The sequence below is a fragment of the Vipera ursinii genome (genome assembly GCF_947247035.1).
Source record: "Vipera ursinii genome assembly, chromosome: 2".
NCBI classification, from domain to species: domain Eukaryota; kingdom Metazoa; phylum Chordata; class Lepidosauria; order Squamata; family Viperidae; genus Vipera; species Vipera ursinii.
Genome location: NC_139513.1, coordinates 84049581 through 84066766, shown reverse-complemented (window position 1 = coordinate 84066766; position 17186 = coordinate 84049581). Strand labels below are relative to the sequence as shown.

At 38.2% G+C, this 17186-nt stretch overlaps 1 protein-coding gene across 2 annotated transcripts in view; it reads right to left on the bottom strand.

Annotated features, from left to right (window-relative positions):
- Positions 1 to 17186, bottom strand: part of MAPK9 (mitogen-activated protein kinase 9) — a 57409-nt gene that overhangs the window by 11131 nt on the left and 29092 nt on the right. For both annotated transcript variants that reach the window (XM_083353571.1, XM_083353570.1), the window contains exons 5-10: positions 12128 to 12266; positions 10656 to 10821; positions 9264 to 9335; positions 5560 to 5742; positions 4165 to 4289; positions 3416 to 3479 (exon numbers count right to left, since the gene is read on the bottom strand). In XM_083353571.1, coding sequence (XP_083209697.1) covers positions 3416 to 3479; positions 4165 to 4289; positions 5560 to 5742; positions 9264 to 9335; positions 10656 to 10821; positions 12128 to 12266 — 749 coding nt within the window. The remainder of the gene's footprint in view (positions 1 to 3415; positions 3480 to 4164; positions 4290 to 5559; positions 5743 to 9263; positions 9336 to 10655; positions 10822 to 12127; positions 12267 to 17186) is intronic.

Below are 17186 nucleotides of genomic sequence, written 5' to 3'. Positions count from 1 at the left end.
GTCCGGTGTGACTACTGCCTGTTCGATAGCCTTCAAGATAGGCTGAAAACAGGAAATAAAGATTTGCCCCATGTTTGGGGCCTAGCAAGGTAATCTAAATAGTTAACATTTGAAACATATATATATATATATATATATATATATATATATATATATATATATATATATATATATATATATATATGAACATTACAGACCAAAATGAACCAATAGTCAAAAACATCCCTTGAATCTACTACATCTATAGCACCACCAGAAAAACACTTTGTACAATCAAAAATCTCTGGTGAAAGTATTGATTTAATGGAAAAACGACAGACTGAAGAATACCAGAAGTTTCACTAATAAACTCGAGTATGCTGAACTTTGCAATACCATAAGAAAATGTATCCAAGAAGAAACACATCAGTTTAACATGAAGCTTGTGAAAAAGGCAATTGAAGAAAACAAAGGAATTAACAGAGCAAAATGCAAGCTTATAAATATAAGACAGAAGGTTTATGCATTAAAACGTGAAGATGGCTCTCTGTGTAGAACAAGACAGGAAATGTTAGAAATAATTAGAAAATTCCATTTAGAGCTATACAAATATCAAGATATCTTAAAAGTAACAACACCCACAAAAGAGGAAGTGCCAGATATACTAGTGGAAGAAGTACCAAGTGCTATAAAATCAATGAAAAATGGCAAAGCTTCAGGAAATTACTGTGTTATGGTTGAAATGCTGAAAGCTATTGATCACAGTTTACACAAGATACTAGCAAAACTATACTTGAGATGCCTCAGAGAAGAAAAAATACCTGATGCATCAAAAAACGGTAGTGATTCTTATACACAAGAAAGGGGTCCAAGATGATTTAAAGAACTATCACCCAATAAGCCTTCTTTCACTTATCTACAAGGTTTTCACCACTAGTAAAAAGAATATTGAGAAGATTAAATGATGCACAGCCAAAAGAACAGGCAGTGTTCAGAAGTGGCTACAGCACAATGGATCACATCCAGGTTGTTCAGCATATCATTGAAAGGCACAATGAGTACACCATGCCTCTGTGCAGGGCTTCATTGACTACGAAAAGGCATTTGACTCAGTATTCCAGCAAGCAATAATTAATGCATTGCTCAACCAAGGCGTAGACACTGCTTACCTAAATTTACTACAATCAATATATAAAAAACAATGACAATCTGCCTTAATGATCTTACAGTGGAAATCAACATAGAATGAGGTGTATGATAAGGAAATACAATATCATCTATCCTTTTTTCAGCCTGCCTGGAAGAAGTATTTCACAAACAAGCCTGGGCAAAAGATGGAATAAAAATCAATGGCGCCTATTTAAATTCCTTAAGAGTTGCAGATGATGTTGTTCTCTTCTCACAAGACCCAGAAGAGCTACAAAGATACCCACAAGAGCTGCACAAAGCATGAGAATCATTTAGCTTAAAAATAAACCTGAAGAAGAGCCAGGATATGTTTAATAAATTCACCAAAGAAAGAATTTTTTTTTATATCTGGATGAGAACTAGACGTAGTAGACCACTAGATATACCTTGACCAATAGATCACAATGGAAGGTGATATAGTAAAAGAAATTGAACAGCTTGTTAAATGTGATTGGCAGGCATTCAGCAAGCTAAGCATAATTTTCAAGAACAACCTCCTCCTCTGCCTGAAGTTTTCGATCAGTGTGTGCTACCTGCTCTAACATGATATCCTGGATTCATGACTCAATTTTGAAGACCATATAGGGGCCGTGACCAGGGGGGCTTTTGCCCAGGTTCGCCTGGTGCGCCAGTTGCGACCCTATCTGGACCGAGATGCTCTACGCACAGTCACTCACGCGCTCGTGACCTCCCGTTTAGACTACTGCAACGCTGTCTACATGGGGCTGCCCTTGAGGACCACTCGGAGGCTTCAGCTGGTGCAGAATGCGGCCGCGCGAGTTGTGATGGGGGTTTCCCGATACTCCCATGTAACACCTCTAATCCGCGAGCTGCATTGGCTCCTGGTTGCCCTCTGGGTGAGATTCAAGGTGCTGGTGATGACCTATAAAGCCCTAAATGGCTTGGGTCCGGGATATCTGAGGGAACACCTGCTGCCGGCATCAAGCTCCCTTCGTCCAGTGTGCTCCCACAGGGAGGGTCTTCTCGGGGTGCCACCGGTAAGAGATTGCCGGCGGACGACACCCAGGGGAGGGCCTTCTCTGTGGGTGCGCCTGCCCTTTGGAACCAGCTGCCAGTGGAGCTTAGGACTGCCCCCGACCTCCGTTCATTCCGCCGGGACCTGAAGACCTGGCTCTTTGAGCTCTCTGGCCCAGGCTGAGAATTTTAATTTTAATTTTAATTGGGGATTTATTTGTTCAGGGACGGATATAATTTTTTTAATTTTTTTTAACTTTTGTATTTTTGTTTTTAATCACCCTGTAAACCGCCCTGAGTCCTTCGGGAAAGGGCGGTATATAAATGTAATAAAATAAAATAAAAATAAATAAATATGCTGGTGAAACACGGACACTCACTATCGATATAAAAGCTATGAGTGACGCAAACAGCCATGGAAAGATACACGCTCGGCATTACAAGAAAAGATAGAAAGACCTGCACATGGATTAGAGAACAAACTAAAGTATATGTTGCCATCAAGAGAGGAAGATAATTGAAATGAAAATGATCACCTAGCAAGAATAACTGATGGCAGGTGGAGTAAGGCAATCAAAGAATGGGTGCCACTTGATAAAAAGCGTCCACGAAAAGAGACCTAAAACAAGATGGATTAACGACATCAGCAAGTATTGGCAAAAGAAAGCTCAGGATCGTATTGGTTGGAAACTTATGGAAGAGGTCTTCATTCTGCAGTGGATAAACAATGGCTAAAATGATTACACACACACATACACAGAGAGAGAGAGAGCGCATGTGCACACGAGAGACAGCGCATATGATTAGTCGCTTTTTTACATATATAAAAAGAGATGCAGTACCAAAGCTGAAGACCTGCATCCACTTAGGCTTACTTTGAATAATCCTTTAAGAAAATTTGACAGCATATAATAAAGTAGTTATTTTTAATTCATTTTTAGATACTGTTGAAAATACTTTTCAGTATTTCCAAGAGAAAAAGAATGATACAATAAAATCAGAGTAAGTTTTGCTTGGACAAAATCTTTAAAGTTCTAAATTTTATTGCAGATGAAAATGTTTTTATTGTTGATGAAAACATGACATTTAAATTAAAACAAACCAATTTTAAATATTAACATTGATATTTAGTAGAATATAAATTTGCTTAGCAGGAACATGCACTATGATTTATGCAAAAGGATATATTCACTTTATCTCTATTCCAGTTCCTTATGGGATATCCACACAATATTTTATCGAAGTTCCTTAATATATCGCAACTTTTACTTACCTTTCCATTCTTCAATGGCATGTTCTCTTTCTTCCAACTGCGCATCATAGATTTGGGGAGGTGGCTATAAACACAGAAACAGTGCTACTTTATCTTTTGATAAATACAGCTATAAATATTACAGTTAAAAATGAAACCATTGCTTATGGAGCTAGGAACAGTATTTTGGTGCACTCTTGAGGGGGTAGTGATTGTGATGATGATATGCCTTTATGTTGTCATTTGAACTGGAATTTATTAAGTTTTCAATTCCAATTCAAATGTTGGAATTAATATTTTTTATATAGACCCAAAGACTATCTATAAATATCCCATATGCAGAATCCTTACTAAATGACTTATCAATGACTTATCAAGGTGAAATGCAAGAGTTATCTATTCTTATTGGACTTTCCAATAATAAAATCTTTTAGTGATTTTTTAATTATTACTTTTAAGTTTTTAAGAAGAGACTGGACAGCCATTTGTCTGAAATAGTATAGGCTTTCCTGCCTGAGCAGGGGGTTGGACTAGATGACCTTCATGGTCCCTTCCAAATACTACTACTACTACTATATTATTATTATTATTATTATTATTATTATTATTATTATTATTATTATTATTATTATTATTATGCTATCTTCAGATGATTTATCTCTTCCTTATATGTTATGTAAATTATAGTAAAATGTTAAATTCATGAAAAAACAAAGCAATATTTGTTACTGAGTGTTATATACATAAAAATAAAAAGACCTTAAACTTACTGCTTCTGCTTCAGCTGGGTCATACCAAACTGTGATATATGGATGTCGCAAAGCTTCATCTACTGAAATTCGTTTGTCTGGATCTACTACTAGCATTTTTGATAGTAAATCTCTAGCTTGACTCGCTAGAAAACAGGAATAGAAAAAATGTCTTGCAATTAAAATTTTGATGCATAAAGATAAAATTCTATCTGTCTATCTATCGTGTTAAAGACATTTCATTGTTAAAAATAATTTATTCTTTTGTTTGTTTATTAATATTAGGTAGTAAGTAATATCAGAACCTGGGATATTCACAATATCAGATGATGAAACTGATAAGAGCACTACTTGTAAATATAATCAGACAATTAAAAAGATACCCACAATTTCTTAGAGAAAGTATTAAGAATATGTATAGAACAGAACGGAATAAAAACTTTATTGCCACTTTAAATGTACATTAAAATGAAATTTCATTCCATTCAGCTCTCAAAAAACACAGAGAAACATCATAGTCTAGTTCGAATGTATGGCAAAAAAAAAAAAAGAAGCCTGCAAATTTACAAAACAGATGGCATAAGAAACACAGTTGTTATTAGGATCTGGTAGTCCTGCTGGAAAAACTTCAAAACCTCCTCCCAGAGGGGAAACAGACCATGAAGTGGGTGTTGGGGTCTCTAACAATGCTTTGAGCTCTAAACACATAGTGCTTATAAGCAGTGTCCTGAATAAAGGGAAGTGAGTTTCTTATAATCTTCTCGGCTGTCCTTACCACTCTCTGTATGGACTTTCTACCTGAGGCACTGCTGCCACCAAACCAGACAGCAATGTATTTTGTGAAAATGCTCTCAATCGTGCCTTTGTAAAAAGTGGCCAGGACAGAAGGAGAAAGATGTGCTCTCCTCATCTGAAGCAAGAAATGCAAATGCTGCACGCTTCACTAAGGATAATGTATGAAGAGACCAAGTCAGTTTGTTAGTTATCTGAAACCTCCAGGTACTTAATACTACTGACCACTTCCACAGCTGCAGCCTTGATACAAGGTGGAGTATGACTCTGCCGGCTCTTTCTAAAATCAACAATGATCTCCTTTGTTTTATTAACATTCAAAGCCAGGTTATTTTTATTTTTATGTATCAACTAGAATAAGTATTGTACTTTTCTTCAGCAGTTAAACTATCATTCAAAGTGCTGAATTTCAAAGTTTGATCTTGGAGCTTGATATCTGAATTTTCATAAATTAAATTACTGTACTTCACTGGAATCTCAGACTGATTCAGTTGGAAAAATAATAAATCAATAATATTAGCATGATAGATTCTGACTGTAACCTGACAAATACAATTTATACAAAATTGTAGCAAAACAAACAAAAATCCTAGATCTTTACTAAACTTATACACATACACTTACTTTTTAGCTTATCACGATCAGACTCTGATGGAAATATCCAGTCTGGGAAGAGTTCTTCAAATTTGATACCTGGATATTTCGGCCTGTTTTCTACATAATTCCGTACAGTGGGCTGTAGTTTTTTCATGAAATCTGCTGATGGTGTACCTAATTGTTCAATAACTTTATTCCACTGATCAATATCTGCAAAATTTTCATTTAGGAAAATGATATTTTTTCCTCCAACTTTATATTGTACATATGTGGAACTTTGGAAAACTTAGGTGCTATTTTAAATAACATCTTTATTTTACAAAACAAATTCTTACAGAAATTGTGGTAAAAAAAACCCCAAAATCTCAAGACCATTAATTTGAATGAACAAAGTTCACAAGACTAATGCTGCTATAATTCATAGGGTATATGAACTAGGCTTGTTTTTAGCTTCTGCTTCACTCTGAACCCATTCTCTTCAATATGGTTTCATAATATCTTGAATACTTTTTAAAAAGCCTGAAAATCAAATAGTTAAAGCACATTGACCACCAGGAGGCAGTAGGTGACCAGTTTCATCCTTAGTGGGAACTGTCAGATATAAGCAATGCAGAGCTTATTTTATGGGATTCAAACCTTCTACTGGGTTCAGTATTCATAGCCCATTGCACTTTAGATGACTATATACAAAGCATTAGCTTTAAAAGCTATCCAGGTCCTGTTGCTTAGTAGAGTTTCAGAAAGAGATTGGTAGCTGTATAAATAAGCTAGAAAACTAGAAAGCTAGACAGGCAAAAATATAAGACTCTGTCAAAACGGCATATATGATCCACCTACTCTGTAGCTCTTAATATACTATTTATAGAGTAAGATCTAGCTACATACTACTGAAGATTCCCAGTAAGAATGAAACCAATTACATAGTGCCTCCTGGTAGTTAATATATTTCATATACTGTACATCCTGTTTGCCTCTAGCTACCCTAATCATGTGACAATTTGCATAAGAATGAGTGTCAGCTGAATTAACATATTACATAGAAGATTCAAAGTGAAGCTTTCTTCTTTGACACATGGTCAAGAAGTTCTCTTTGGGGGGAGATGGCTATATAAATTTTATAGACAACATTTAGTAGTATAAAATATCAAAACAATCAGATAGTAAACTGTGCAAATTAAGCCAGTTGTTCATCTATATAGGTAAATATTTTTGTTAAAGGATTCCATCAGTCTGGAGCAAAAAAGGTTTGTGTGTGTGTCTGTGTGCATAAACTTATTTAAAATATTAATACAATGATTATTTATTTTCTCGGCTTTACTCAAGAGTATAAAATAACAGTCTATACAATGATCAGTATGATCAGATACTCACCACTAACATAATTATATCAGATTCTGAAAGGAATCAATAGGACAGATAAAGAAATCATTACATCAACCTGACAACCCAACAGGAAAAAAGTACTTAGAAAAATATATTGAAGAAGCATGGCTGCAGAGCAAGACGTATAAAGGGGGGGGGAACAAACCCAATATAACAGGCTCACATTATAAAGATAAGAATTTTCAACATAAATATGGAAGGAATTTGTTGCACATTTCAAAAGTGATGCTAATGTTTTAAAAACTGTGTCTTTCATGTTGGAGATATGAAGTTATCAACATAATCTTTCTGAGCTTTTATATTCCATCCACTGATGAGACTAATCTCATGGCTGGCTCTCTATGAATGCAAGTTTTTATACTTCTGAAGAACATCAGATTAGGGAATTAATAGCACAGTTAAAGTTAAAATGTAGATTCTCCTAGATCATGGGTCGGCAACCCGCGGCTCTGGAGCCACATGCAGCTCTTTCATCCTTCTGCTGCGGCTCCCAGCCATTTGCAGAGAGAGAGACAGAGAGAGGCACTTGCGCTTCCCTTCCCTCTCTCTCTTTGTGCGTGTGTGTGTAACTCACGCTGTTCTCCAAGAAGCTGACAAGCTCATTGGGTTGGGCTCCTGCCTTTGCTGCGTCTCCACAGGAAACAGGAAGCAGCAAAAAGCAGCAGTTCTCAAGGGCAGGAGGGCCAGCCCAATAAGAATGTGTGTCAGCTTGTCCAGAACGTGAAGCCAGCTTGCCAAGTGAACAGAAGATCGGAGAGAGAGAGAGAGGAGGGAGAGAGAGAGAGAGAGAGAGAGAGAGAGAGAGAGAGAGAGAGAGAGAGAGAGAGAGAGAGAGAGAGAACTCATGTACAGCAGCCTCTATTTCTTTTAAAACTCTCCAATCAAGTTTCCCCCCTTGCGTGCGCGCGACTTGCGGCTCCCAGTGTTTTTTTCCTCTGTGAAACAGATCCAAGTGGCTCTTTGAGTGTTTAAGGTTGCCGTCCCCTGTCCTAGATGATAGGAAGGGCCTTGGTGGAGCAGTGGGCTAATGCCTCCTTAAGTAACACCAGCTGCCTGCAATTAGTGCAGGTTCGAGTCCCACCAGGCTCAAGGTTGACTCAGCCTTCCATCCTTCCGAGGTAGGTAAAATGAGGACCCAGATTGTTGGGGGCAATTAAGCTGACTTTGTAATAATGCCGCTTGGGGGGCCCCCCAAAAGCCCTAATAAGCAGGCATATACATAGAATGAAGGCTACTGCTAAGCTTGTAAGCAGCCCTGAGTCTTCGGAGAAGGGCGGGATATAAATGAGATTTTTTAAAAAAAGGAAAAGGGCACAAATCTGAAGATGAGATTTGTAGCAATATGCTTCAATATAAATCCCCCTTCCCCCCGCTGCCAAATAAAACAAAGGCAAAAAAAATCAATCACATCTCACTGCATCACTAGTCCTGCAGGTCAAGAAGGCCAAGTTACAGCCTTCACCTTAACATGTTATCCACTCTTGACCTAAAACATTAATATGTGAAGACCACTGCTTTCTCTGGATCTGTTCCTGTTCAATCATAAACAGAAACAACACTTCTGAAGAAACTGCAATTATTTCTGCAACTTATGTTCAACTCAATGCAACTTCAGTAATAAAAAGTAACAGCAAGGGTACTAGGTTGGCAAGATTCTCATAACTAAGATATATTTATTGCAAAGGGTTTTACTAAGCATGAAAGACACACATATGAAGACAGCAAATATGAAAATCAGCATTAACATGAAATCCACAGGAGACACAGCATTCATGAAGAATTGTGTTAGGTTGGTCATAAGGCTTTAGAGAATAGAAGAACACAGGGGAGAAATTAAAAAAAAATGAAAATTAAGCTTCCTCTCTTTTATCGTGTCAATAGGTTAATACATAATCAACCATAAAAATACCTAAAATTAAGCATTTGTAATTATACTTTTCTAACCTTCATGCCTTCTTTAGGTATGTAGCAGAATAAGAAGTGACAAGATAAAACCATAGTTGAATCCATTTCCATCATACAGAAAAATGAAAAAAAAAAGCAATCCGTTTAAATTTTGAGCAACTGTTTGCAGAATTTTCAGTTTAAATAAATGTGTTGCGTTATTAAAACTGCAAAAATATAAAATTCCTGTAATGGACAATTAATGTTCAAAAACTACAGTTAATGCAATTAATATGAGAATAAAAGTTTAGCTGTTTTATTGAAACAACAAATTTCACAAATTTGGTTCATACAGGAAAGAACTGTTCCACTGAGTATATGGGATTAGCATCTTTTACACCCATAAATCAAATAACGTGTTGCTAAATATGAATTAGGATTCAAATATTATTAGGGAAGGATACGATCAGTGCCTTGGAATATCACACAACCTTTCACCAATTCTCCCATGATGCAACCAACTGACCAGATATCAACTGAAAGTAAAAGTGAAATGATAAAAATTATGAAGTGTTATGAACTAAAGCAGAAAACAAAAAACATTTTTACATTTAAAACATAACAATGCATAAAGTAAAACAGCTAACATGTTTTGGAACAATATGGACAGGAATAATGATCTAATTACAAATTTAAAATACCAGAACACCATTAAAAGTAAATTTTATGTATACCTGTATATATATAAAACAGGCATACAAGAAATTTGCTTTACACATACTCACACATACACAGCACACAACACACACACACACACGTCAGTCTTATTTTGAATAATCTGAACTCCCTGAAAGAGCTGCAAAGGATACAATCTCTTCCAGGAAACAGGACCTTATGAAGAACCATTTCGGCCATTATGCACCCAACAGACCAGATATCCACTATTAAATGTTAAGTGTAATGGGGATAAAATTAAACATTTTTAAAAACTCTATACATATATTTTCATCAAATTGTATTGTAAAGGAGTAATTAACAAATTTACTGCATATATTCGTGAATAAGCCAAGAATTTTAAATGCCAAAATACACCCATAGAATTGAGTTTGGCTCACCCACAGATGGGCTGTTCTGCAAATATATATTGTAATACTTTTTAAAAGTACCCACATATCCTATATAATTCTACTGATAGAGCCAACCATGGATAAGCTGTATTTTCAAGCAAAATACTGTGAAAGATGCACCCATCTGTGGATAAGCCAATTGTGAAAATTAAAAAACACTTGGCTTATTCACAAGTGGCACTTTTTATCATTAACATTCCAATTTAGCATTTCAGAAAATCAATTTTATCATTAGTTTTCATTCTGTACTCATGAAGATATTGCAGAAAGTTTCTGTCAACTATCACGTGTACAATAATCAAGGATAGAAGTCCCACTTTTACTGTAAGGAATACGCAGGTACTTCCCAGAAAGTGTTGAGAACTAAAGTTGCATAACTGAGCAGCTGGGTCAAGTGTGGAACTGCTACTGGCCAAAACATTATCTCCTGTTACTAAAGCTACTTCCTACACTAGGCCAAAGCATGAAATCCTCTTCATTCCAGAGGGATATTTAGTATCAATCACTGAGTTGTCTCGCTTGCTATTATATTATGCCATCTCCATCTTCAAAAGAAAGACTCCTCCTCTGAACAAGCCTAGTAAAACTGACTCAGGTAATTACCTCACAGGGCAAGAAATCTAAGTTACAGTCTGAAACTAGTAGGCTTATGGTGAGACAGTGAAAAAACAGACAAATCTAACCATTGATCAAGTACTCCAAACATGTCACTTCTATCATGTAACTTACCATTCTCTTTGTATCCCATGCCAAGAATAACTTCTGGTGCTCTATAATATCGTGTTACTACATATGGGGTCATCATGAAATTAGTACATGCTGTTCTTGCAAGTCCAAAGTCAAGGATTTTGAGAGTACAATCTGATTTTACTACTATATTGCTGGGTTTTAAATCCTAAGGACAAAAAATGCATTCAGTTAAATGCTGAAAAAGTAGCGTAATCCTTAAAAGTCAGCACATTGTGCCAAATCATTAGTCTGCCATACATGACAAGCAAAACCTATTGATCAATTAATCACACTGAACAGGTGATGAAAGATGTCATGGATGCTTTCCAGCTGACTGAAAATTCCAATGAATCCTGTTCTCAGTTACCTCTATGCAAAAAGTTATTTGGAACTGAAACTTTAATCCCATTTTGCCTTAGCAGTGGCATATTTTCGACAGCTGGAAAAGTGCTTACACTTCTTTGTAAATTTATCTGGTGTTTAATGTTTACTAATAATACTGACAGCGTAGCCCACATTGAGTAACTCCCAAGTGAACACATTATTTTAAAAATAAATGTAAAAATAAGTGAGACATCCAGGTAGGCTATACAATCTTAAAATTATTAACCCTAATTCTGAATAAAATGACAGGTAACAGCTAAAAACATGCAGTAGTGGGTAGAGGCTAATTTGGGGGGGGGGAGACATTCTCTAAATTTCATCTTAAGAATTGGATGCCTTCAGAGATGGTTCCTATACCAGTACAATCAAAAGGCACCACCATCTTTTTCTACTTAGTGGATTCCACTTTTCTGGAAGGAAAAAAGTAACTTATGGTAAGAAAATAGAGAGAGGGGTTACAGCAAATCAAACACGACAACATTTAGCTGTTGGTACATTTCTGTAAGGCGTGCTGATTCCATAATATTAGCATTATAAGCATACAACCATTATGAATTTAAATGCAGGTATCTAACAATATGTTTAAACTTCAAATATTTTCACTCTAGGGACATAACAGGAGGATGGACATATGTGACAATTAATGGACACAAGGTGGTGCTGCTTGCCATGAAGAAGAGAAAACAATGCAGACTCTCCTCAAGAAGCAAATAATTTGACTCTTATTATATATTTTAATATTACTCCTATAAGCTGTTGAGAGCCACATTTGGTTGGAGAACAGAATAAATAAATTGGGCAAAATACCTGTGCATTCTTCACCCTGTCAAAATCCAGAGATGAATAGCAAAGCAACAATATAGCTCTAAAAAAATCTTACCCAATTATATATTTTCATAAAACCATGGCAGATAAGATTCTTAGTAACAGTGCATCTAAGTAATCCCTGAAAATTAATGTCATTTTATACACTTTTGGTTTTTTGCATGGGAATATAAAATGATCTAGAGAAAGATTTTTAGAAGATATAGTCACAACAATGCAAAATAAAAGTCAATTAATAGTGTGATTATAACAGCACTACCTACTCTGTGGATGATACCAGCTGAATGAAGATGTTTGATCCCACACAACATCTGGTATAAAAGATAGGACATTCTTTCATGATCCAGCTCCATATGAATAACTTGGCATAAATTAGCATCCATCAATTCCATAACCAAATACCTGAAATATTTTTTTAAAAAAATAATTATCATCCATTCTATTTCATACATACACATTTTAAGCCATCAGTGTAATTTTTTCAACATAAAATAACTCCAGTACAATAAGTGAGAATGCAGGCTTAAAATTATACTATAGGTAGCCCTTGTTTAATTAACACAATTGAGACCAGCAACTCAGTCACTAAATGATCTGGTCACTAAGTGAAATATCACATGACCATGACAGATTTCTGACATCATTTCCCATTTTTATCATTAAGTGAGAAAACACATGACCATGACCTGCAATTTTCCTTCTGGCTTCTCCATTGACTTTCCTTATTGGAAGCTGGCTGTGAAGCACACAAATTGCAAAAACATGACTGGAAAATGCTACCGTATGACTTTCTAAGTCCCTGCTGATTGTAAGTGCAGGAATCTTGATCATATGATTACAGGGACCTTGTGATGGCCGTAAGTGTGAGGACTGATTGTACTTTTTCAGCAGCACAGTAACTTTGAATAATCGCTCTACAGGGTAGTCATTAAGCAAGGACTACCTGCATGCTTATGCAAAATCATTTTAATGAAGGATTGTCATAGAGTTTAACAGTCAGATATACACCTTTTTATTTTATTTTAAAATCAAATACAAAACATTTAGTAAAATGGAACAAAGAACAGAATATTACAATTAAAATGAAACAGTTGATTAAAGTGTTAAACTTTGAACCATTTAAACTTGAATCATTGAATTAATTTTTTTCCATAGCAACAACTCTGTTAGGTCAGGTGGGTCAAGAAATAAAGACTAGCCAAACTCACCCAATAAGCTTGAGAGTAGGCTAGCAGCTGGAACTTCCCAGTGCCCATCCAATACCTTAACTATATGACATTAGCTTAAAATTTAATAAACCAGGAAAACAAACTGGCAATAGAAGAGCGTATTGTAGCCCAGGTTTGAAGGGGGTCCTTGGTGATATCTGAGCATGGTTGTTTTCTTTCAGACCAAAACTAAATAACACCATCAGTGCTAGTAGGGAGGGCGGTTAGTATATACACTGAGAGCACATATACACTTCCCACTAGCACTGATGATGTTACTAGTTTGGATAATGAAACATCTGCAAGAAAACAACCAAGCTCAGAGGAAACAAGCTGAATTAAAAAAGCAACATATAATTCATGTGTAGCATAGCAAAATGCATTGTATCACAATAGCTCAATCAATTTTTCTGGGGTAAGGAAAATGGGGATCGAAAATGTCTTTTATAGTACTTTTGTGGACTAGTCTCCCACTAAAGACTGGAGTGACACCTACAGCATTAGCACTTCTGAAATAGGACAAGTCTTTTCTGGACAATGTTGAGAGAATTATTGGAGAGGTGCTGTCTGCTGTTACAGCTAAATTTATTATTGTTAGTTTCTGTTATACTCTGTATTTTTATTGTGGGTTTTTATTTTTATTTAATATGAGATAAGATAACCTTTATTGTCATTTTTTACTGTGGGTACACTGGCACATATTAAAAATGAAATTTTGTTGCCTGCTCTCAAAAGTGTACACATACATAACACACATATAAACATGCTATATACAACATATGTATATACAGTGGGACAAAAAAGGTACCGTATATACTTGAGTATAAGCCGAATTTTTCAGCCCACTTTTTGGGCTGAAAAATTCCACTTCGGCTTATACTCCAGTCAACAAAAAAAACTTACCGAGGACTTGTGCGCGGCCGAGGCTTTGGTGCTTCCGGGATTGCGCGCACCTCTCCCAAGCCACCGCCGTCCGGAGACCTGCCGAAGTTTGGGGAGGTTTGGGGAGGTGCGCGCGCACCTCCCCAAACCTCCCCAAACGTCGGCAGGTCTCCGGATCTCCGTGCCTTGCCTGCCTGCTTCTTTCCGCTGCGGAAAGCAGGCAGGCAGGTCACGGAGATTCGGAGACCTGCCGACGTTTGGGGAGGTTTGGGGAGGTGCCCAAACCTCCCCAAACGTCAGCAGGTCTCCGGATCTCCGTGACCTGCCTGCCTGCTTCTTTCCGCTGCGGAAAGAAGCAGGCAGGCAGGGCACGGAGATCCGGAGACCTGCTGACGTTTGGGGAGGTTTGGGGAGGTGCGCGCGCACCTCCCCAAATCTCCCCAAACTTCGGCAGGTCTCCGGACGGCGGCGGCTTGGGAGAGGTGCGCGCGATCCTGGAAGCACCGAAGCCTCGGCCGCGTGCAAGTCCTCGGTAAGCTCCGGGCGGTCACTTGCTTCGCGTCTCCTGAGGGAAGGGGGGGCGACTGGAGCGGGCGTGTTTCCTCGCCTGCTGGGCGCCGCGATTTGCCCGGGGAACGCGCGGGCCCGAATGGCAGCGTGGAGCGAGGAAGCGGACAGCCAGGGCTTCCCCGAGAGCCGTGGCCACACAGGGTATTCCTGTGTATTCAGGCTTGCAAAATGGCGGATCGAGCCTCTGCTGGCGGCGGAGGCTTGCAGAACGGCGGATAGGCTTATACTCGAGTCACGAACTTTTTCCAGTTTTTGGGGGTGAAAATGGGGGTCTCGGCTTATACTCGAGTCGGCTTACACTCAAGTATATACGGTATTTAGTCAGCCACCAATTGTGCAAGTTCTCCCACTTTAAAAGATGAGAGAGGCCTGTAATTTTCATCATAGGTATACCTCAACTATGAGAGACAAAATGGGGGGAAAGAATCCAGGAAATCACATTGTAGGATTTCTAACGAATTTATTTTATTTTATTTATTTATTTATTTAGTTACATTTATATACCGCCCTTTCCCTGAGGACTCAGGGCGGTTTACAGGGAATTAAAAAATCCACCATACAAAAGTTAAAAAACCAAATTAAAAAATATTAAATTGACCCTGTACACTTAAAACCCCAATTTGCAAATTATGGTGGAAAATAAATATTTGGTCAATAACAAAAGTTCATCTCAATACTTTGTTATATACCCTTTGTTGGCAATGACAGAGGTCAAACGTTTTCTGTAAGTCTTCACAAGGTTTGCACACACTGTTGCTGGTATTTTGGCCCATTCCTCCATGCAGATCTCCTCTAGAGCAGTGATGTTTTGGGGCTGTCGCTGGGCAACACGGACTTTCAATTCCCTCCAAAGGTTTTCTATGGGGTTGAGATCTAGAGACTGGCTAGGCCACTCCAGGACCTTGAAATGCTTCTTACAAAGCCACTCCTTTGTTGCCCGGGCGGTGTGTTTGGGATCATTGTCATGCTGAAAGACCCAGCCACGGTTCATCTTCAATGCCCTTGCTGATGGAAGGAGGTTTTCACTCAAAATCTCACGATACATGGCCCCATTCATTCTTTCCTTAAACGGATCAGTTGTCCTGGTCCCTTTGCAGAAAAACAGCCCCAAAGCATGATGTTTCCACCCCCATGCTTCACAGTAGGTATGGTGTTCTTTGGATGCAACTCAGCATTCTTTCTCCTCCAAACACGACAAGTTGAGTTTTTACCAAAAAGTTCCACTTTGGTTTCATCTGACCATATGACATTCTCCCAATCCTGTTCTGGATCATCCAAATGCTCTCTAGCAAACTTCAGACGGGCCCGGACATGTACTGGCTTAAGCAGGGGGTCATGTCTGGCACTGCAGGATTTGAGTCCCTGGCGGCGTAGTGTGTTACTGATGGTAGCCTTTGTTACTTTGGTCCCAGCTCTCTGCAGGTCCCCCCGTGTGGTTCTGGGATTTTTGCTCACTGTTCTTGTGATCATTTTGACCCCACGGGGTGAGATCTTGCGTGGAGCCCAAGAACGAGGGAGATTATCAGTGGTCTTGTATGTCTTCCATTTTCTAATAATTGCTCCCACAGTTGATTTCTTCACACCAAGCTGCTTGCCTATTGCAAATTCAGTCTTCCCAGCATGGTGCAGGTCTACAATTTTGTTTCTGATGTCCTTCGACAGCTCTTTGGTCTTGGCCATAGTGGAGTTTGGAGTGTGACTGTTTGAGGTTGTGGACTGGTGACTTTTATACTGATAACAAGTTCAACCAGGTGCCATTCATACAGGTAACGAGTGGAGGACAGAGGAGCCTCTTAAAGAAGAAGTTACAGGTCTGTGAGAGCCAGAAATCTTGCTTGTTTGTAGGTGACCAAATACTTATTTTACCGAGGAATGTACGAATTAATTCATTAGAAATCCTACAATGTGATTTCCTGGATTCTTTCCCCCCATTTTGTCTCTCATAGTTGAGGTATACCTATGATGAAAATTACAGGCCTCTCTCATCTTTTTAAGTGGGAGAACTTGCACAATTGGTGGCTGACTACTTTTTTGTCCCACTGTACCTACACCTTTACATATAAGTACATATAAACATTAATCACTGTCCATCTTGAATACATAGCGAAAAGAGGAAGCTTGAGAGTTCACAAAGTTAATACTGTATGGAACAAAACTGTGACTGAATCTGGATATTCTGCTTCGGATACCATGAAGCCTCCTCCCACAAGGTAACAAGGAAAACAGATCTGTAGCATCCCAGACAATCCTGCGGACCCAGCTCAAGCAACATTTATATGCCAAGTCGTGGATAGAAGGGAGGGAATTACGAATAATCTTTTCTGCCATCCTCACCACTCTCTGCACCACCTTCCTGTATGAAGCAGTGATGCTTCCAAACCAGACTGTGATGCAATATGATAGGATGCTCTCGATCGTTCCTCTATAGAAAGTGGTAGGGACAGGGGAAGGAAGATGCACTTTTCACATGGTATGCATGTGAGGAGCTGCTGTCCCCGCTTCACCAGTGTCTCGCTGTTGAGTGACCAAGCCAGCCTACTCGTTAGCTCCACACCCAGAAATATGAAGCTGTTAACCATCTCCACAAGTCAATCATTTATACATAGAGGAGTGTGGTTGTGCCTTCCTTTTCTGAAATGAACAATTATCTCTTTAGTTTTTC